The sequence below is a fragment of the Panulirus ornatus genome, chromosome 25 (assembly GCF_036320965.1).
Source record: "Panulirus ornatus isolate Po-2019 chromosome 25, ASM3632096v1, whole genome shotgun sequence".
Lineage (NCBI taxonomy): Eukaryota > Metazoa > Arthropoda > Malacostraca > Decapoda > Palinuridae > Panulirus > Panulirus ornatus.
The window spans coordinates 24,302,088-24,325,316 of NC_092248.1; the positions used below are offsets into that span (position 1 = coordinate 24,302,088).

At 42.0% G+C, this 23,229-nt stretch overlaps 1 protein-coding gene across 1 annotated transcript in view; it reads right to left on the bottom strand.

Moving 5' to 3' along the window:
- Positions 1-19,590, bottom strand: part of LOC139757341 (ionotropic receptor 21a-like) — a 73,759-nt gene extending 54,169 nt beyond the window's left edge. The window contains exons 1-4 of the mRNA XM_071677765.1: positions 19,429-19,590; positions 16,886-17,054; positions 15,313-15,366; positions 14,756-14,875 (exon numbers count right to left, since the gene is read on the bottom strand). Of these exons, the coding sequence (XP_071533866.1) occupies positions 14,756-14,875; positions 15,313-15,366; positions 16,886-17,054; positions 19,429-19,590 (505 nt within the window). The remainder of the gene's footprint in view (positions 1-14,755; positions 14,876-15,312; positions 15,367-16,885; positions 17,055-19,428) is intronic.
- Positions 19,591-23,229: the final 3,639 nt, after the last annotated feature.

A 23,229-nucleotide genomic window follows, 5' to 3' on the forward strand; every position in this document is an offset into this window, starting at 1 on the left:
TTATTGGTGCATATGCACCTGGGCATGAAAAGAAAAATCATGAGAGGCGAGTGTTTTGGGAGCAGCTGAATGAGTGTGTTAGTGGTTTTGATGCAAGAGACCGGGTTATAGTGATGGGAGATTTGAATAGAAAGGTGAGTAATGTGGCAGTTGAGGGAATGATTGGTATACATGAGGTGTTCAGTGTTGTAAATGGAAATGGTGAGGAGCTAGTAGATTTATGTGCTGAAAAAGGACTGGTGATTGGGAATACCTGGTTTAAAAAGAGAGATATACATACGTATACGTATTTAAGTAGGAGAGATGGCCAGAGAGCGTTATTGAATTACGTGTTAATTGATAGGCGCGCGAAAGAAAGACTTTTGGATGTTAATGTGCCAGAGAGGTGCAACTGGAGGGGATGTCTGACCGTTATCTTGTGGAGGCGAAGGTGAAGATTTGTAGAGGTTTTCAGAAAAGAAGATAGAATGTTGGGGTAAAGAGAGGGGTGAGAGAAAGTGAGCTTGGGAAGGAGACTTGTGTGAGGAAGTACCAGGAGAGACTGAATACAGAATAGAAAAAGGTGAGAACAAAGGACGTAAGGGGAATGGGGGAGGAATGGGATGTATTTAGGGATGCAGTGATGGCTTGCGCAAAAGATGCTTGAGGCATGAGATGCGTGGGAGGTGGGCAGATTAGAAAGGGTTGTGAGTGGTGGGATGAAGAAGTAAGATTATTAGTGAAAGAGAAGAGAGAGGCATTTGGACGATTTTTGCAGGGAAATAATGCAAATGAGTGGGAGATGTATAAAAGAAAGAGGCAGGAGGTCAACAGAAGGGTGCAAGAGGTGAAAAAAGGGCAAATGAGAGTTTGGTTGAGAGAGTATCATTAAATCTTAGGGAGAATAAAAAGATGTTTGGAAGGAGGTAAATAAAGTGCGTAAGACAAAGGAACAAATGGGAACTTCAGAGAAGGAGGCTACTGTGGAGGTGATGTGGAGGTGATGTGAGAAGGAGATGGAGTGAGTATTTTGAAAGTTTGTTGAATGTGTTAGATGATAGAGTGGCAGATATAGGGTGTTTTGGTCGAGGTGGTGTGCAAAGTGAGAGGGTTAGGGAAAATGATTTGGAAAACAGAAAAGAGGTAGTAAAATCTTTGCGGAAGATGAAAGCTGGCAAGGCAGCGGGTTTGGATGGTCTTACAGTGGAATTTATTGAAAAGGGGGGGGACTGTATTGTTGACTGGTTGGTATGGTTATTTAATGTATGTATGACTCACGGTGAGGTGCCTGAAGATTAGCGGAATGTTTGCATAGTGCCATTGTACAAAGACAAATGGGATAAGAGTGAGTGCTCAAATTACAGAGTATTACAGAGTATTACAGAGTATTCCTGGTAAATTATATGGGAGGGTATTGATTGAGAGGGTGAAGGCATGTATAGAGCATCAGACTGGGGAAGAGCAGTGTGGTTTCAGAAGTGGTAGAGGATGTGTGGATCAGGTGTTTGCTTTGAAGAATGTATGTGAGAAATACTTAGAAAAGCAAATGGATTTGTATGTAGCATTTATGGATCTGGAGAAGGCATATGTTAGAGTTGATAGGGATTCTCTGTGGAAGGTAATAAGAATATATGGTGCGGGAGGCAAGGTGTTAGAAGCAGTGAAAAGTTTTTATCGAGGATGTAAGGCACGTGTACGTGTAGGAAGAGAGGAAAGTGATTGGTTCTCAGTTGATATAGGTTTGCTGTAGGAGTGTGTGATGTCTCCATGGTCGTTTAATTTGTGTATGGATCGGGTTGTTAATAAGGTGAATGCAAGAGTTTTGGAAAGAGAGGCAAATATGCAGCATGTTGTGGATGAGAAAGCTTGGGAAGTGAGTCACTTGTTGTTCGCTGATGATGCAGCGCTGGTGGCTGATTCATGTGAGAAACTTCAGAAGCGGATGACTGAGTTTGGTAAAGTGTGTGAAAGAAGAAAGTTGAGAGTAAATGTGAATAAGAGTAAGGTTATTAGGTACGGTAGGGTTGAGGGTCAAGTCAATTGGGAGGTAAGTTTGAATGGAGAAAAACTGGAGGAAGTGAAGTGTTTTAGATATCTGGGAGTGGATCTGGCAGCGGATGGAACCATGGAAGCGGAAGTGAGTCATAGGGTGGGGGAGGGGGCGAAAATTCTGGAAACCTTGAAGAATGTGTGGAAGTCGAGAACATTATCTCGGAAAGCAAAAATGGGTATGCTTGAAGGAATTGTGGTTCCAGCAATGTTATGTGGTTGCGAGGCGTGGGCTATGGATATGGTTGTGCCCAGGAGGGTGGATGTGCTGGAAATGAGATGTTTGAGGACAACATGTATTGTGAGGTGGTTTGATGGAGTAAGTAATAATAGGGTAAGGGAGATGTGTGAAAATAAAAGAGTGTTGTTGAGAGAGCAGAAGAGGGTGTGTGAAATGGTTTGGTCACATGGAGAGAATGAGTGCGGAAAGATTGACAAAGAGGATATATGTGTCAGAGGTGGAGGGAACGAGAAGTGGGAGATCAAATTGGAGGTGGAAAGATGGAGTGAAAAAGATTTTGAATGATCGGTGCCTGAACATGCAGGAGGGTGAAAGGAGGGCAAGGATTAGAGTGAATTGGAGCGATGTGGTATACCGGGGTTGACGTGCTGTCAGTGGTCAATATTGAATCAAGGCATGTGAAGCGTCTGGGGTAAACCATGGAAAGCTGTGTAGGTATGTATATTTGCGTGTGTCGACGTATGTATATACATGTGTATGGAGATGGGTTGGGCCATTTCTTTCGTCTGTTTCCTTGCGCTACCTCGCAAACGCGGGAGACAGCGACAAAGCAAAAAAAAAAACAAAAAAAAAACTATATATATATATATATATATGTATATATATATATATATATATATATATATATATATATATATATATATATATATATATATATATATATATATATATATATATATATATATATATATATATATATATATATATATATATATCCCTGGGGATAGTGGAGAAAGAATACTTCCCACGTAGAAGGCGACTAATAGGGGAGGGAGCGGGGGGCTGGAAATCCTCCCCTCTCATTCTTTTTTTTTTAATTTTCCAAAAGAATGAACAGAGAAGGGGGCCAGGTGAGGATATTCCCTCAAAGGCCCAGTCCTCTGTTCTTAACGCTACCTCGCTAACACGGGAAATGGCGAAGTTTGAAAAAAAAAAAATATATATATATATATATATATATATATATATATATATATATATATATATATATATATATATATATATATATATATATATATTTTTTTTTTTTTTTATACTTTGTCGCTGTCTCCCGCGTTTGCGAGGTAGCGCAAGGAAACAGACGAAAGAAATGGCCCAACCCCCCCCCCCCATACACATGTACATACACACGTCCACACACGCAAATATACATACCTACACAGCTTTCCATGGTTTACCCCAGACGCTTCACATGCCTTGATTCAATCCACTGACATATATATATATATATATATATATATATATATATATATATATATATATATATATATATATATACATATATATGTGTGTGTGTGTGTGTCACAAGTTTATGGAATACGGGTGAGACGAAATTGGAGATGGAAGGACGGATTGATAAAGATCTTGAACTGTTATCTTTATTGAACGTTCAAGATAAAGGCGTTCATTTGATAGAGAGAAACTGACCAATGTGGTATATAGGGGCTGACGTGCTGTCAGTGGACTGAACCAGGTTATGTGAATTTTTTGCGGAAACCTTTGATGTTTTGGGTTGTAGATAGGGGACCCTTGGTTTCTGTGTTAATATCATTGCTATTATTTTAATCTATCGTCAACGTTCGCTATTTATACCTTCCCAAACTCTGTTAACGCCTTCTGTTTGATTCTAATTTTCCATCAGCCCCGTGTTGTCAGCAATCAGTGACTTAATCACCTATTTGTATTACAGAGTCAGTAGATTAAATTTGGAGATGGTTCTGTGTGTGTGTGTGTGTGTGTGTGTGTGTGTGTGTGTGTGTGTGTGTGTGTGTGTGTGTGTGTGTGTGTTTGTGTGTGTGTTTGTATTTGTGTGTTTGTTTGTGTGTGTGTGTGTGTGTGTGTGAGTGTGTGTGATTGTCATTCATGTATTACGAGGAGAAAGTTTTACACTCTTTTTGCCCCGTCTCTTAATCTTGTATATGTGTATAATTTCTTTATTTTTTCGTTAGCTTTCAATACACACCCAGGTTAAGCCAGGTGCCCATTTATCGACAAGCCCCGAGTAGAGAATGAACAGCTGGGTATGGCTGTAGAGCGAATGCCGGGCCTTGGTTCGAATCCATGCTGGTCAGCCCCTGGGCGGCCCACGCTGATCACGGTCAGTAATGGTAAGCATTACACCACAAAAGCCCTTGTGTGTGTTCAATGAAAATATCATTAAAAGATTTATCAGAGGGACCTTGCTGGACGGCGGGTATCCTCAAGCGTGAGTCACTCAGATGTGATGACTGTTGGACGGCCAGGTAGAGGGCACGGACGGTGTTACGTAGACTGTGGTGGAGGAGGACGTCCTTCACTCCGGTCCTCCCACCCACCACCACCACGACCGTCTCTGGCCGCTGCCACAACCTAGAGGTCTCCAATATCCTGCAGGAGAACAGTCTACTGTTATATATAACGCCACTCTATTGTACCAGTATCCAGTATGCCTATGTATGTCTGATATTCTTATAAAGATGATAAGAGCAGAAAAATGATTTTTTCCCTCATATTGTAATATAAGAAAGGAATATTATCTGTACACTGCAAGGAACACAGGATAGCTATCTGTACACTGCAAGATACACAGGATAGTTATCTGTACACTGCAAGATTTATCTATTTATTTATCTATGTTGCTTTGTCGCTGTCTCCCGCGTTAGCGAGGTAACGCAAGGAAACAGACGAAAGAATGGCCCAACCCACCCACATACACATGTATATACATACACGTCCACACACGCAAATATACATACCAATACATCTCAATCTATACATATATATACACACAAACATACATATGCATTTATACACATGTACATAATTCATACTGTCTGCCTTTATTTATTCCCATCGCCACCTCGCAACACATGGAATAACAACTCCCTCCCCCCTCAAGTGTGCGAGATAGTGATAGGAAAAGACAACAAAGGCCCCATTCGCTCACACTCAGTCTCTAGCTGACATGTAATAATGCACCGAAACCACAGCTCCCTTTCCACATCCAGGCCCCACAAAACTTTCCATGCCTTACCCCAGACGCTTCACATGCCTAGTTCAATCCATTGACAGCACTTCCACCCCGGTATACCACATCGTTCCAATTCACTCTATTCCTTGCACGCCTCTCACCCTCCTGCATGTTCAGGCCCCGATCACTCAAAATCTTTTTCACTCCATCTTTCCACCTCCAATTTGGTCTTCCACTTCTCCTCGTTCCCTCCACCTCTGACACATATAACCTCTTGGTCAATCTTTCCTCACTCATTCTCTCCATGTGACCAAACCATTTCAAAACACCCTCTTCTGCTCTCTCAACCACACTCTTATTATTTCCATACATCCCTCTTACCCTTACATTACTTACTCGATCAAATCACCTCACACCACATATTGTCCTCAAACATCTCATTTCCAGCACATCCACCCTCCTGCGCACAACTCTATCCATAGCCAACGCCTCGCAACCATACAACATTGTTGGAGCCACTAATCCTTCAAACATACCCATTTTTGCTTTCCGAGATAATGTTCTCGACTTCAAAACATTCTTCAAGGCTCCCAGAATTTTCGCCTCCTGCCCCACCCTATGATTCACTTCCACTTCCATGGTTCCATCCACTGCCAGATCCACTCCCAGATATCTAAAACACTTTGCTTCCTCCAGATTTTCTCTAGTCCAACTTACCTCCCAATTGACTTGACCCTCAACCCTACTGTACCTAATAACCTTGCTCTTATTTACATTTACTCTTAACTTTCTTCTTTCACACACTTTACCAAACTCAGTCACCAGCTTCTGCAGTTTCTCACATGAATCAGCCACCAGCGCTGTATTATCAGCGAACAACAACTGACTCACTTCCCAAGCTCTCTCATCCACAACAGACTGCATACTTGCCCCTCTTTCCAAAACTCTTGCATTCACCTCCCTAACAACCCCATCCATAAACAAAGAAAACAACCATGGAGACATCATACACACCTACCGCAAGCCTACATTCACTGAGAACCAATCACTTTCCTCTCTTCCTACACGTACACATGCTTTGCATCCTAGATAAAAACTTTTCACTGCTTCTAACAACTTGCCTCCCACACCATATATACTTAATACCTTCCACAGAGCATCTCTATCAACTCTAATCACATCATCATGGGAAACACAAGAGAGAAATGAAACAGTCAGTTGATATACAACGAAGAGACGTACCGAGGACGCCATTTGGTAAACAAGTGGCTGTCTAAGACAGACAACGAGCGTATCATAAACTTGTCATTTGGACAAGAAGGTGAATTGTTTACAAATTTTGTCAACACTAAAGTTATCCATTTTGTATAGAGTTTCACTGATAATAAAGTTATAAATCTTTGTGTATTTGATAAGAGAAGATTCAATGACATTTTTCATGGAACTGGATTTAGAGTTAATAACTGAGATGGCATTACTCCAGTCAATACAATGATTGTAGTTTTTAACGTGATTAAACAAGGCATTTGATTCTTGTCCTGTTCTTATACTATATTTATGTTGCTTAAGTCTAACAGAAAGACCCTTACCAGTATGCCCAACATAAAACTTATCACAATTTCTACATGGCACTTCATAGATTCGTCCAGGAGAATTTTTCTGGTTAGTTCCTGATTAAGATATTTTTTATGGTACCACTGTTACTGAAGGCAACATTTTTAGTAAAGGATTTAAGCAACATGGGAAGTAAAGTAGAATCATCATTAAAAGGGAGAACTAAAAGATTCTTAGTGTCAATGGGAGGTTTGGGTTTAATGCTATAAAATGATTTCTTTGCTAACTTAAGGAATTTATCAGTGAATGATCAAGGGTACTTTAACTTAGATTCAATAGAATATATCTTCTCAAACTCATCATCAATAAATTCTGGACTACAAATACCTAATATATATACATATATATATATATATATATATATATATATATATATATATATATATATATATATATATATATATATATATATATATATATACATATATATATATATATATATATATATATATATATATATATATATATATATATATATGTATATATATATATATATATATATATATATATATATATATATATATATATATATATATATATATATATATATATATATATATATATATATATATATATATATAGAAGGCATATGATAGAGTTGATAGAGATGCTCTGTGGAAGGTATTAAGAATATATGGTGTGGGAGGAAAGTTGTTAGAAGCAGTGAAAAGTTTTTATCGAGGATGTAAGGCATGTGTACGTGTAGGAAGAGAGGAAAGTGATTGGTTCTCAGTGAATGTAGGTTTGCGGCAGGGATGTGTGATGTCTCCATGGTTGTTTAATTTGTTTATGGATGGGGTTGTAAGGGAGGTAAATGCAAGAGTCCTGGAAAGAGGGGCAAGTATGAAGTCTGTTGGGGATGAGAGAGCTTGGGAAGTGAGTCAGTTGTTGTTCGCTGATGATACAGCGCTGGTGGCTGATTCATGTGAGAAACTGCAGAAGCTGGTGACTGAGTTTGGTAAAGTGTGTGGAAGAAGAAAGTTGAGAGTAAATGTGAATAAGAGCAAGGTTATTAGGTACAGTAGGGGTGAGGGTCAAGTCAATTGGGAGGTGAGTTTGAATGGAGAAAAACTGGAGGAAGTGAAGTGTTTTAGATATCTGGGAGTGGATCTGTCAGCGGATGGAACCATGGAAGCGGAAGTGGATCATAGGGTGGGGGAGGGGGCGAAAATTTTGGGAGCCTTGAAAAATGTGTGGAAGTCGAGAACATTATCTCGGAAAGCAAAAATGGGTATGTTTGAGGGAATAGTGGTTCCAACAATGTTGTATGGTTGCGAGGCGTGGGCTATGGATAGAGATGTGCGCAGGAGGATGGATGTGCTGGAAATGAGATGTTTGAGGATAATGTGTGGTGTGAGGTGGTTTGATCGAGTAAGTAACGTAAGGGTGAGAGAGATGTGTGGAAATAAAAAGAGCGTGGTTGAGAGAGCAGAAGAGGGTGTTTTGAAATGGTTTGGGCACATGGAGAGAATGAGTGAGGAGAGATTGACCAAGAGGATATATGTGTCGGAGGTGGAGGGAACGAGGAGAAGAGGGAGACCAAATTGGAGGTGGAAAGATGGAGTGAAAAAGATTTTGTGTGATCGGGGCCTGAACATGCAGGAGGGTGAAAGGAGGGCAAGAAATAGAGTGAATTGGAGTCATGTGGTATACAGGGGTTGACGTGATGTCAGTGGATTGAAGCAAGGCATGTGAAGCGTCTGGGGTAAACCATGGAAAGCTGTGTAGGTATGTATATTTGCGTGTGTGGACGAGTGTATGTACATGTGTATGGGGGGGGGGGGGGGGGGTTGGGCCATTTCTTTCGTCTGTTTCCTTGCGCTACCTCGCAAACGCGGGAGACAGCGACAAAGTATAAAAAAAAAAAAAAAAAAAATATATGTATATATATATCTCTGGGGATAGGGGAGAAAGAATACTTCCCACGTATTCCCTGCGTGTCGTAGAAGTCGACTAAAAGGGAAGGGAGCGGGGGGATGGAAATCCTCCCCTCTCTTTTTTTTTTTTCCAAAAGAAGGAACAGAGAAGGGGGCCAGGTGAGGGTATTCCCTCAAAGGCCCAGTCCTCTGTTCTTAAAGCTACCTTGCTATCGCGGGAAATGGCGAATAGTATGAAAAAACGAAAAAGAAAAATATGCATATATATATATATATATATATATATATTTATATATATATATATATATATATATATATATATATATATATATATATATAGTGCATATGAACGCGCACTTCCACATAATATATAAACCTCCAACAGCCAGGATCGAATCCGGGACTTCTGCGTAAGAGGCGGGAGCGTTACAGCTAGGCTATGATCACCCCCCCCAAGAGGGAGATGACTGTTCGAGTACTATGTAATCGAATACATTTCATCTCACGTTGATGAGCAACTGGTTCTCCACCTGTCATTTCCCATAGGGTTATTTCCCATAGGATATTGTCATGAGGTGTGTGCTGGTGCAGGTCATTATTGTGAGATATGCGCTGGGGTAGGTCAGTATTGTTACCTGCGTGCTATTGTAGGTCAGTGTCGTTAACTGTGTGCTGATGTAGGTCGGTGTCGTGAGCTGTGTGCTGGTGTAGTGTGCTGTGAGCTACTTGATGGTGTAAGTCGGTGTCGTGAGCTGTGTGCTGGTGTAGTGTGTTGTGGGCTGTTTGATGATGGTGTCGTCAGCTGTGTGCTCGTGTAGGTCAGTGATGTGAGCTTTGTGATGGTGTATGCTGGCATAAGTCATTATCTTAAGCTGCATGCTGGTGTAAGTCATTATTGTGGCCTGTATGTTGGTGTAAGTCATTATTGTGGCCTGTATGCTGGTGTAAGTCATTATTGTGGCCTGTATGCTGGTGTAAGTCATTATTGTGGCCTGTATGCTGGTGTAAGTCATTATTGTGGCCTGTATGCTGGTGTAAGTCATTATTGTGGCCTGTATGCTGGTGTAAGTCATTATTGTGGCCTGTATGCTGGTGTAAGTCATTATTGTGGCCTGTATGCTGGCGTAAGTCATTATTGTGGCCTGTATGCTGGCATAAGTCATTATTGTGGCCTGTATGCTGGTGTAAGTCATTATTGTGGCCTGTATGCTGGTGTAAGTCATTATTGTGGCCTGTATGCTGGTGTAAGTCATTATTGTGGCCTGTATGCTGGTGTAAGTCATTATTGTGGCCTGTATGCTGGTGTAAGTCATTATTGTGGCCTGTATGCTGGTGTAAGTCATTATTGTGGCCTGTATGCTGGTGTAAGTCATTATTGTGGCCTGTATGCTGGTGTAAGTCATTATTGTGGCCTGTATGCTGGTGTAAGTCATTATTGTGGCCTGTATGCTGGTGTAAGTCATTATTGTGGCCTGTATGCTGGTGTAAAATATTATTGTTAGCTGTATACTGGTGTAAGTCATTATTCTGTGTTTAATTCTGGTGTAAGTCATTACTGTGAGTTGTGTGTTGGTGTAAGTCATTACTGTGAGCTCTGTGCTGGTGTAAGTCATTACTGTGAGCTCTGTGCTGGTGTAAGTCATTACTGTGAGCTCTGTGTTGGTGTAAGTCATTACTGTGAGTTGTGTGTTGGTGTAAGTCATTACTGTGAGCTCTGTGCTGGTGTAAGTCATTACTGTGAGCTCTGTGCTGGTGTAAGTCATTACTGTGAGTTGTGTGTTGGTGTAAGTCATTACTGTGAGTTGTGTGTTGGTGTAAGTCATTACTGTGAGCTCTGTGCTGGTGTAAGTCATTACTGTGAGCTCTGTGCTGGTGTAAGTCATTACTGTGAGCTCTGTGTTGGTGTACGTCATTACTGTGAGTTGTGCGTTGGTGTAAGTCATTACTGTGAGCTCTGTGCTGGTGTAAGTCATTACTGTGAGCTCTGTGCTGGTGTAAGTCATTACTGTGAGTTGTGTGTTGGTGTAAGTCATTACTGTGAGTTGTGTGCTGGTACGGGTCAGTAATTTGAACTTTGTGCTCGTGTGGAGCAGTGTCGTGAGAGAGAGAGAGAGAGAGAGAGAGAGAGAGAGAGAGAGAGAGAGAGAGAGAGAGAGAGAGAGAGAGAGAGAGAGAGAGAGAGAGAGAGAGAGAGAGAGAGAGAGTGTGTGTGTGTGTGTGTGTGTGTGTGCGTGTGTGTGTGTGTGTGTGTGTGTGTGTGTTTTATATAAAACTCGTACATATATTTCAAGTTATTGTCCTCATGTGAACCACAGGTTTCTGGAGTTGGTCAGTAAGGTCACCAAGTGTTGTGTCCTCGTGATAATATCGGGTCATGGGGGTGGTGTAGGCTATACCAGTGGTGAGGTGGTCGGTAGTCACTTAACAACATAACTGGCTGTCTGGATGTAGTAGCTGAATAGTGAAAACTTACACATATCCCAGACACACTACCTACTCTGACAGCCTACTTCTGGCTGTGGAAGCTGCTCACTATGTGTACATCCCAGACATCTGGCCTCCACTACTTGTTTATATCGCTCGCATGTCTCTTATTTGTCCCGCTTTACTTCCCTACAATAATGTCAGCTGTACCTAAAGAGGAGGTGGGTCGCGTTGTTGTTGTTGTTGTTGTTGTTGTTGATGGTGAGGTCGAGGATGAGGGTATGGCAGGTGGTCCTGGTGTCTCCCCACAGCCCGTGGAGGAGGTGGTCCTGGGCCAGCTGGTCCAGGGAGAGGATCGATCCTGCCTTCACTACTGTAATCCCCTCAGATCCTACACTCATGCTCCTGGAGAACACAGGATTATCCCTTATATCAGTGATAGATTCAGAAGAAAAATACGTATAACACACAAATCTAAATACTCTAACTTGTCATTACAATCACCATCAGATTTACATAAAACTTGGCATTAGGAAAGACGTAATCTATCTAAGCTTAGCGCCTCTATGGATTAGTTAATCCATTACTATCATGGTTGGTTTAATGATTCCACCTTGTACGACAGTAAATATAATCACATCGTCTGCTCTACATTAGAACTACCTAAAGCAGAGGAAACAGCGAAATCTTCCTTTGAAAACTGAGTCTTGCTTAGCTGACGATGGCTCATGTCTTTTCAGCAACTGCTCCGGTTAGAAAAAGAATTGATCGATTCGTCTTTGGAGACTTTACTACGTTCACATCTAGGTCAGTTGGTCCGGTTATAGAGTATCTATTGATTCGTCCTTGCATGTTATACTGCACTCTTATCTCAGTCAGGCCTACCCTTATGGTCTAGACAGAGTTCAGCATAGATTAATGATACTAATCAAATACTGGCCTATTGTCCATACGTCGCGTCATTAGAACTCCTATCATCTTGTAGACATTGATTCTCTTTATATCTATACTCACCCTAACTCTCATCAGCCCTCGTTTTCAACCAGTGCACCTACCTACTGACTACCTGTCGCTTTCTCCTATACATTTCCCTATCATTTACAATCCTGTACAAGTGCCACCGAAACGCCTCTCTTTTCTCTTTCACAACCAACTTTTCTTCTTCATCCTACCACTCACTACCTTTTCTAATCTGCCCACTTCCTTCTTTCTAATGCCACGTGCATCTTTTGCACATGCCATCACTACTTTCTTAAATACCTCCCATTCCTCATCCATTCCCCTTGCTTCATTATTTCTCAACTTTTGCCGTTCCACAGTCTCCCCTGGGACTTCCTCACACATGACTTTTCCAAGCCCACTTTATCCCGTCGCTCTTTTCGCACCGATATTGTTTTCTCTTTTTCGAAAACCTCTACAAATCTTAACCCTCGCCTCCACAAGATAGTGATCAAACATCCCTGAAGCTCTGTTAAGTACATCTACATTCAGAAGCCTCTTTTATACGAGCCTTTCAATTGATATATAATCCAATAATACCCACTCACCAACTCTCTTACTCACATACGTATATTTGCGTGTTTCCTCTCTTTAAGCCAAGAGTTCCAGACACCAGTCCTATTTCATTACAAAACATAAGCTCTTTACTATCTTCATTCATAACTGAATATCCAAGAGTTCCAGACACCAGTCCTATTTCATTACAAAACATAAGCTCTTCACTATCTTCATTCATAACTGAATATCCCATGCCCCAATTATACCCTCAACCGCCACATTACTCATTTTAGCATTTAGATCAACCATTACTAATACCTGGTCTCGTGCACCAAAGTTGCTAACACACTCATTTTGCTGCTTGTCTCTTATGCTCTTATTTCATAGCCAGGTGCATATGAACCAATAATCATCCATCTCTCATTGTCTGCATAGATTTCTACCTACGTCATCTTACACTCTATCATACAATCCCATAACTGCTTGTGGAGTAATGCTTTTCCTTACTTTCCTCGTGTCTTGGGTAACTGTCTCCAAGAAGGCAGGATACTTAAATGACTTCCTGCGTCTCGTCTGTGTACTGCGTGACTTGAAATCACGTTGGCTTGCCAAGGCGACCATTTCAGTTTCCCTGGTTAATTACCTCATCAAGTCACTTTGTTACTTTTCCACACTCGTTACATTTTCGTGGTGACATTATTTGAAACTGTATCACTATATGTTCTTAATTGAGCAGCGTAAATGTTAAACTTTTGCACATGGCGGAATCTTATATGGAAACTGCTATGGACGAGGACATGTTCCCTACAATTTTATTTCTATAATCAACCTCCACCAATAGTCATGATACGTGCCACGGGTTAGGTTAGGTACTAATTCCTTATATTATTCTTACAATGTGATGCCTTGCTCCTTATTAGCTAAACAATATTACAAGTGTGCCCATATGTGGCCTCTTTCCTCCCCCGCGGGAGGGATGTAATGGGGGGGGTCAGTAGGTGGCTGTCGTCCCCTCGCTGCCTAGTAATAATGTATAATCTTAATGCAAGATATAGTATTCTCAACATATCAGATAACAACTAAGAGTCATGGATACTATACAGGTTAGACAGATATGACAAAATTGGCGACCATCTGCTTCCTTGTTGACTCCATCTGTGTTTGTTTTGCGATAACATTAGGCACACAGTCAGAGATCTTGTCCAATAATTCTATCCTCTCATATATATATATATATATATATATATATACGAATATAGTACATGTGAAAGAGCACTTCCATATAACATACAAACCTCCAGCAGCCAGGATCGAACCCGGGACCCCTGCGTAACATGCGGGAGCGCTACCGCTAGGCTATGATCGCCACTTAAAGGGAAGTTGCTATTCGAATACTATGTAATCGAATACCTTCGTCACACATTGGTGAGCAAAGGGGTCTCCACTGGTCATTTCCCATCAGGCTCACATAACCAGGAGATAACATTTACAGAACCTAACCACAACACGGAAGTGTATATATACGTAAACAGTGCATATGAACGCGCACTGCCATATAACCTACTAACCTCCAACAGCCAGGATCGAACCCGGGACCCTTGCGTATACGATTACATAGTAACTAAATGATTATGTATATTACTAGATATGTAAGTAATATTATGCATGGTGTTTGAGCTTTTTAACTGTTTTGAAGCGAGGGGTATACAATGTGCCTATGTATCCTGTATGGGGTGAGGTGCGTCCTTTGTTGACTGCTCCATCTTGCTACAAGGACCCTACTGGAAATAAGTTTGTAAAACTTGAGTAGGTTATCCTAGTGTAAGCTACTATATACCTTACTGTGGTGTATTGCACATGAATATACCTATCATAATGTACTAGGGTCCCTGAATAAAGTCAATTAATCAATCAATCAACAATCCTAGATATAGATTTGATTTTCTTTTTCAGTCCGTCCAAGAGGATGGAGGTAGTCTCCTGTGAATGATACACTGATGCTGTAGTGATGTTATTATGATGAAGGTAAATAGGATGAGACAAAACCTGAGTGGCTAACCTGGGTATACTGGAGAGCACAGGTGAGTGTTGTGTGGTTGTCATGAGTAGTGTGTGACAGCCCACCTGATGCTTCTGCAGCACCTGACCCACCAGGACGCCCACCTCCACACCCATCATGGACGCACCGGTCACGAGTGGAGGTACCATGACCATCACATAACACCAAGCTGGCACCATACTGGGCTGGAACACGGGAACATAGAGACATTAGTGACCAATTACCATATTTGTCCATTTGTAAAATATCATCAACTTTTTCCGTGATCTTGAAGAAATACTAATCTATCCTAATATTATTCTCTCCAGAAATAGCATCAGGGACGCCTTGTTAATGAGTCATTCACTGTTAATAATCAGTTAACTGACCCTTTGTCAGGAGGAGTATCACTCATAAATTTCTGTTAAGCATTCTAACAGCAGCCTCAGTGATATGTCCTCACGATGGATGGGTCTACACTAGAGCAATTTAGGTATAGCTCATTTTATTAAGTTCCTCAGCGAGTCAACTCAAGTTTCGCGAAATATAATTACAACAGCGGCGTGGAGCAGGTTGACTGGTTGGTCGTCTGGGGTTTAAACCCATCAACTGCCTGGGTCATTATGCCTCAACGCCAAGTTACCTCCACCAGCTGATAAGCCTTGAGCACCTTCTTCAGATGTGGGAGATTTTTTCACTATGCACATGGCCCACGTGCAACAGATATAGAGATTTATGAAATATGTTAAGGAAATGCATCTGATACAAATCTTTCAGAACTAGAGCAATGACATTAAGAGAACGTTATGTTATAATAATTTGTTTAGAATCTTGGTTGAATATCGAGGATGGAGACTTCCCTGCAGTATGCAAATCCATGATGCACATTGTCTGACAACTTAACAAGGCAAGAAGTTGTCTCTTGATGGTGATTGAAATTAATCTTAATCTTACACTGAAACACTTGTGACTTGATAGTAACAACTCAGCTTTTGTGTAAATTTATGTTTAGCTTTGTTAGATGAAGCAAGAAAGGGTAAGATTATATAGTTTACAGCCCAAACTCCTCCGCCATCCCGTGGACACATCACTCAGAGGAAAGACATTATGACCAGTCACGAGATACTCATCATATACACAATTCAGTCATCAGGGGAGATTTTTATATAACAGTATTCCAGTAGAGAGGGAGAGTTTCCTGAAGCTCCAAGCGGAAACTTTGCCAAAACTTTATCAATGGTGTCCTTCTATTGACATCATCCGTCAGAGAAATCTACTCGTAATGTGAACAGATGGACTTAGTTACAGATCCAGCCGAGTATCTGGTCTTGACGATGAAGATCTGGTTGTAGAAAAGTTTGAGGGAAATTATAACTGACAAATTACTTTTATGATAAGTTTTGATATTTCTTATAATGTTAGTCAACACGACTGTGATGGAAAATTTCTTGTCTGTAGACTCACAAATTCTAGCGCTCTCCACTCTGCTCTCTACAGGATAAGCCTGGGTGACGTCCTCAGTGGAAGCAGTAAAGACGCAACTTACGAATGGTTCAGTAACAAATTCGTAACAGTAAAAATGAAACATGTGAGGATATGTTGCAGCCAGTCATTCTCTAGAACAGTGGACCACTCTAGTGTGTGTGTGTGGGGCGGGAGAGAGAGAGAGAGAGAGAGAGAGAGAGAGAGAGAGAGAGAGAGAGAGAGAGAGAGAGAGAGAGAGAGAGAGAGAGAGACTACGGGTACCACACACCTACACCCGCACCTTCCCTACCACATCAGCTGCGACTCGCGGCCACTAATATAAACTCACCAGACTTAGTGAAAAGACTGATGTTGCTTCTCCTGTGCCACTCAGATGGTAATGTTTGGTTCCAAGGTACAGAGTTTCAGTCGCGCGTCTCGCTCCATGTTCAGGCGATTCTTCTGCTTCGCATTTAGTCCCACAAGTGTTGAACCTTCGACCTGGCGGCGACATGTTGCTGGGAACTGTTGTAGTTGTTTCAAGACAGGGACCGGAATACTCACATCCTACGTGTAGCCAGAAGTCTGTCGGATCCTTTTCACCTAAGACCAACTTCATTGACTCATTCATTGTCAGCTGCACAAGCCGTCCAATTTCCTTGATGGAAGCTTGAAAATGATCTATACAGTGCCGCTCAAATTGTAAACACATTCCTCGTCCAATCAACTCCTTTTCTGGTTGCGAGAAATACCATCAGCATTGTTCATGAATATCCTGAAGACACATTGTTCATGGAGCTCCTGAAGGATCATTCTGAAGACGTCAATAGTCTGCTCGTCAGGTTCTTCAGACGTAAGCGGGAAATCGGCAAAAGGTTGGGAAAGTGTAGTGTGGTGAAGAAGGCCACAGTTCAGCTCAACCTTCACACGCAGAACATTCTACTTTATCCTGGGCATCAGAGACAATGTTAGATTTTCTTGGCAGAGGAATTGCCGAGCGATGTATTATGCTCAGGATACCACCGTGCTCACTCACCATCTCCTCACACACAGCCTGAATATTCGTGTGTTAAGAGGAGGCCCCTTGTTGATGTTCACAGTTACCATCGCTTTGTCTTGATCCACTTGAAGGTAAGCGGGCATTTAGCTCACAGTGAGTTGCTCATGATGAAACATCTGTTGCACACGTAGACAGGCCCTTCATCCCCACAGTCATTACCAAGTTACGCTGGTACCATCGCTGACACATCGGGTCCAATCCTCTTCTTTCGTAAAGTTATTCAAAAACCCAGAATGACTTCTCCTGACGTGATGATGGGCAGGTATCAACATAACAAAAATTCATGTATATTGTCTGAATATTCATATCTGACATCTTTCCGGTGGGAGCACATCTTCCACAATGTTTGTGGAGTCAAGATGGAGCGCGGAACACTGGCTCTTACACACACGTTATAACAGCAGATGTTCAACTTGTTCAGGTATGGATAATGATCACTGCTGAACGGTATCACTTGAGAGGGGTACCTTGTCAGTAACATCCTTCAACCTTCACCAAACATGATATTTAACAATATTCTGGCAGCCGTCTTCATCACGTTGTCTGCTTCAGTTTGTTTTCCACAGTTGCTGACACGAGCTGTGATACCGGTATAGACTCATGCATCATCCCACCAGTACCAGTATACCTCACAGTCTTCCTGCTGTGTGTTTATGGCCAAAAACAGAAATAATTCAGTTTTCTCTTGCTTATTTCTTGGATTTTAACTGAAAATGGTGATAAGCCTTGAGGGATCCGCTGCTACACTAGCCAAAGTTTGGAAACACAGATCACATTGAGGGTTTAGATCTTCCTCATCACTAGTCAGAAACTAAATCCCATTATCAAGTAGTACATGTCACACTTCCTGCTTTACTTCATCTTGTTCTTTGGTTACATTATTCTAGTCTTGCTCGTCGTCACTGGCCTTGGCAGAAATTTCATTACCAATGTCTTCAGTATTCATGTTTCTAACATTAGTCACGTCATCCAACACACTTTCTCTTTCATTCCACATGACTGCACGTGTCACATGACTGACACTATAATCATTATTTTGTACTTGTGGATTACGAACCTCCACACTCGCTTCGGCACCAGTGTTTCCGCCTTCCTCTCATTCACTTTATCACAAACCTCGCTCGATGTGCGCTTTATGGTATGGTATTTAAGACAGCGATCCATATCAAATCTGCGGAGAAGAAATCAAAGCTATCCAGTCCACCACAACCGACCAGGAATTCCTGGTACTGTGAGATGAGGTATCAGGGAAGCGTTACAGACCGACCAGTCTGGCGACCAGCCTCACATGGTACAGTTGGTGTCAGGGAAATGTTCTGCAGTTACTGTTGTGGTCAGGCCACGTGTCCAGCTGGTGTCAGGGAAATTTTCTGCAGTTACTGTTATGGTCACTCCACGTGTCCAGCTGGTGTCAGGGAAATTTTCTGCAGTTACTGTTGTGGTTACTCCACGTGTCCAGCTAGTGCCTGGGAAATGTTCTGCAGTTACTGTTATGGTCACTTCACGTGTCCAGCTGGTGCCTGGGAAATGTTCTGCAGTTACTGTTGTGGTGACTCTATCCTCTGTTGGCATCATCGTGTCTTTCCAGCACTCAGTACAGTAATCCTTTACCGTTGTTACTGTTGCTCCTGGTGTTACCGTTGGGAAATGCCACAAGAAATAAGGGAAGCCATAGCCATATCTCCTGGGATATCTATATGACATGGTGGATGTGATCATTCAGAAAGCCATGCTTTACTCTACATCTGCAGCTCCGACTGGGACAGAATAGCCACCAATGTTTACCCTCACCTTGACCATGTAAGTCTCAGAGAGCCAGCAGGATGAGGGGACTGTATGATGGGGAGCTGCTTGCCTGCCACTGTGTTGTAAGAGTAAGGAAGTAACGACATAGATAGTCCAACCATATATGAGTATACAAGACATATGTTGACCTGTGACGCTAAGCTTGAGTAAGTTATTGGAAGATTCGTCGAAAATCAGAAACAAAGTTTCACAACAACAAGTGTTCTCTCAAACACATTTATAAGTCCATTATCAAACACAGCAGTAAGTGTTCTCTCAAACACAGCAGTAAGTCCTTCATCAAACACAGCAGTAAGTGTTCTCTCAAACACAGCAGTAAGTCCTCCATCAAACACAGCAGTAAGTGTTCTCTCAAACACAGCAGTAAGTCCTTCATCAAACACAGCAGTAAGTGTTCCCTCAAACACAGCAGTAAGTCCTCCATCAAACAGCAGTAGGTGCTCCATCTAACAAAGCAATAAGTCCTCCATCAAACACAGCAGTAAGTGCTCCATCAAACACAGCAGTGAGTGCTCCATCAAGCACAGCAGTAAGTGCTCCATCAAACTCAACATTAAGAGTTCTCTCAAAACACAGCGATAAGTCCTCCATCAAACACAGCAATAAGTGTTCTCTCAAACACAGCAGTAGGTGCTCCATCAAACAGAGCAGTGTGTAAGTGCTCCACTAAACACAGCAGTAAATATTCTCTCAACCACAGCAGTAAGTGCTCCATCAAATACAGCAGTAAATATTCTCGGAAACACAGCAGTAAGTGCTCCATCAAACATAGCAGTAAGTGTTCTCTCAAACACAGCACTAAGTCCCTCATCAAACATAGCAGTATGTCCTACATCAAACACATCAGTAGATGCTCCATCAAACACAGCAGTGAGTGTTCTCTCAAACACAGTAATAGGTGGTCTCTCAAATAAACATATGGGCACTCTCTCAAACACAGTGATAAGTGCTCTCTCAAACAAAGCAGTAAATATTCTCTCAAGCAATGTGATAAGTGCTATCTCAAACCCACCAGTAAGTGCTCCCTCAAACACAGCAATAGATACTCTCTCCAACACAACAGAAGTATTCTCTCAAACTATAATAAATTTTCTCTCAAACTCACACCCGATAGCCGGCAAAGATTTGAGACCGTGTACAGAATGGAAAAAGGTGAGAACAATGGAAGTAAGGGGAGTGGGGGAGGAATGGGATGTATTTAGGGAATCAGTGATGGATTGCGCAAAAGATGCTTGTGGCATGAGAAGAGTGGGAGGTGGGCTGTTTAGAAAGGGTGGTGAGTGGTGGGATGAAGAAGTAAGAGTATTAGTGAAAGAGAAGAGAGAGGCATTTGGACGATTTTTGCAGGGAAAAAATGCAATTGAGTGGGAGAAGTATAAAAGAAAGAGACAGGAGGTCAAGAGAAAGGTGCAAGAGGTGAAAAAAAGGGCAAATGAGAGTTGGGGTGAGTGACTATCAGTAAATTTTAGGGAGAATAAAAAGATGTTCTGGAAGGAGGTAAATAAGGTGCGTAAGACAAGGGAGCAAATGGGAACTTCAGTGAAGGGCGTAAATGGGGAGGTGATAACAAGTAGCGGTGATGTGAGAAGGAGATGGAATGAGTATTTTGAAGGTTTGTTGAATGTGTTTGATGACAGAGTGGCAGATATAGGGTGTTTTGGTCGAGGTGGTGTGCAAAGTGAGAGGGTTAGGGAAAATGATTTGGTAAACAGAGAAGAGGTAGTAAAAGCTTTGCGGAAGATGAAAGCCGGCAAGGCAGCAGGTTTGGATGGTATTGCAGTGGAATTTATTAAAAAAGGGGGTGACTGTATTGTTGCCTGGTTGGTAAGGTTATTTAATGTATGTATGACTCATGGTGAGGTGCCTGAGGATTGGCGGAATGCGTGCATAGTGCCATTGTACAAAGGCAAAGGGGATAAGAGTGAGTGCTCAAATTACAGAGGTATAAGTTTGTTGAGTATTCCTGGTAAATTATATGGGAGGGTATTGATTGAGAGGGTGAAGGCATGTACAGAGCATCAGATTAGGGAAGAGCAGTGCGGTTTCAGAAGTGGTAGAGGATGTGTGGATCAGGTGTTTGCTTTGAAGAATGTATGTGAGAAATACTTAGAAAAGCAAATGGATTTGTATGTAGCATTTATGGATCTGGAGAAGGCATATGATAGAGTTGATAGAGATGCTCTGTGGAAGGTATTAAGAATATATGGTGTGGGAGGCAAGTTGTTAGAAGCAGTGAAAAGTTTTTATCGAGGATGTAAGGCATGTGTACGTGTAGGAAGAGAGGAAAGTGATTGGTTCTCAGTGAATGTAGGTTTGCGGCAGGGGTGTGTGATGTCACCATGGTTGTTTAATTTGTTTATGGATGGGGTTGTTAGGGAGGTAAATGCAAGAGTCCTGGAAAGAGGGGCAAGTATGAAGTCTGTTGGGGATGAGAGAGCTTGGGAAGTGAGTCAGTTGTTGTTCGCTGATGATACAGCGCTGGTGGCTGATTCATGTGAGAAACTGCAGAAGCTGGTGACTGAGTTTGGTAAAGTGTGTGGAAGAAGAAAGTTAAGAGTAAATGTGAATAAGAGCAAGGTTATTAGGTACAGTAGGGGTGAGGGTCAAGTCAATTGGGAGGTGAGTTTGAATGGAGAAAAACTGGAGGAAGTGAAGTGTTTTAGATATCTGGGAGTGGATCTGTCAGCGGATGGAACCATGGAAGCGGAAGTGGATCATAGGGTGGGGGAGGGGGCGAAAATTTTGGGAGCCTTGAAAAATGTGTGGAAGTCGAGAACATTATCTCGGAAAGCAAAAATGGGTATGTTTGAAGGAGTAGTGGTTCCAACAATGTTGTATGGTTGCAAGGCGTGGGCTATGGATAGAGATGTGCGCAGGAGGATGGATGTGCTGGAAATGAGATGTTTGAGGAAAATGTGTGGTGTGAGGTGGTTTGATCGAGTAAGTAACGTAAGGGTAAGAGACATGTGTGGAAATAAAAAGAGCGTGGTTGAGAGAGCAGAAGAGGGTGTTTTGAAATGGTTTGGGCACATGGAGAGAATGAGTGAGGAAAGATTGACCAAGAGGATATATGTGTCGGAGGTGGAGGGAACGAGGAGAAGAGGGAGACCAAATTGGAGGTGGAAAGATGGAGTGAAAAAGATTTTGTGTGATCGGGGCCTGAACATGCAGGAGGGTGAAAGGAGGGCAAGGAATAGAGTGAATTGGAGCGATGTGGTATACAGGGGTTGACGTGCTGTCAGTGGATTGAATCAAGGCATGTGAAGCGTCTGGGGTAAACCATGGAAAGCTGTGTAGGTATGTATATTTGCGTGTGTGGACGTGTGTATGTACATGTGTATGGGGGGGGGGTTGGGCCATTTCTTTCGTCTGTTTCCTTGCGCTACCTCGCAAACGCGGGAGAGAGCGACAAAGTATAAAAAAAAAAAAATATATATATATATATATATATATATATATATATATATATATATATATATATATATATATATATATATATATATATTTTTCTTTTTTTTTTTTTTTTTTGCTTTGTCGCTGTCTCCCGCGTTTGCGAGGTAGCGCAGGGAAACAGACGAAAGAAATGGCCAACCCACACCCATACACATGTATATACATACGTCCACACACGCAAATATACATACCTACACAGCTTTCCATGGTTTACCCCAGATGCTTCACATGCCCTGATTCAACCCACTGACAGCACGTCAACCCCGGTACACCACATCGCTCCAATTCACTCTATTCCTTGCCCTCCTTTCACCCTCCTGCATGTTCAGGCCCCGATCACTCAAAATCTTTTTCACTCCATCTTTCCACCTCCAATTTGGTCTCCCACTTCTCCTCGTTCCCTCCACCTCCGACACATATATCCTCTTGGTCAATCTTTCCTCACTCATTCCCTCCATGTGCCCAAACCATTTCAAAACACCCTCCTCTGCTCTCTCAACCACGCTCTTTTTATTTCTAAACATCTCTCTTACCCTTACGTTACTTACTCGATCAAACCACCTCACACCACACAGTGTCCTCAAACATCTCATTTCCATCACATCCATCCTCCTGCGCACAACTATATCCATAGCCCACGCCTCGCAACCATACAACATTGTTGGAACCACTATTCCTTCAAACATAACCATTTTTGCTTTCCGAGATAATGTTCTCGAATTCCACACATTCTTCAAGGCTCCCAGAATTCTCGCCCCCTCCCCCACCCTATGATCC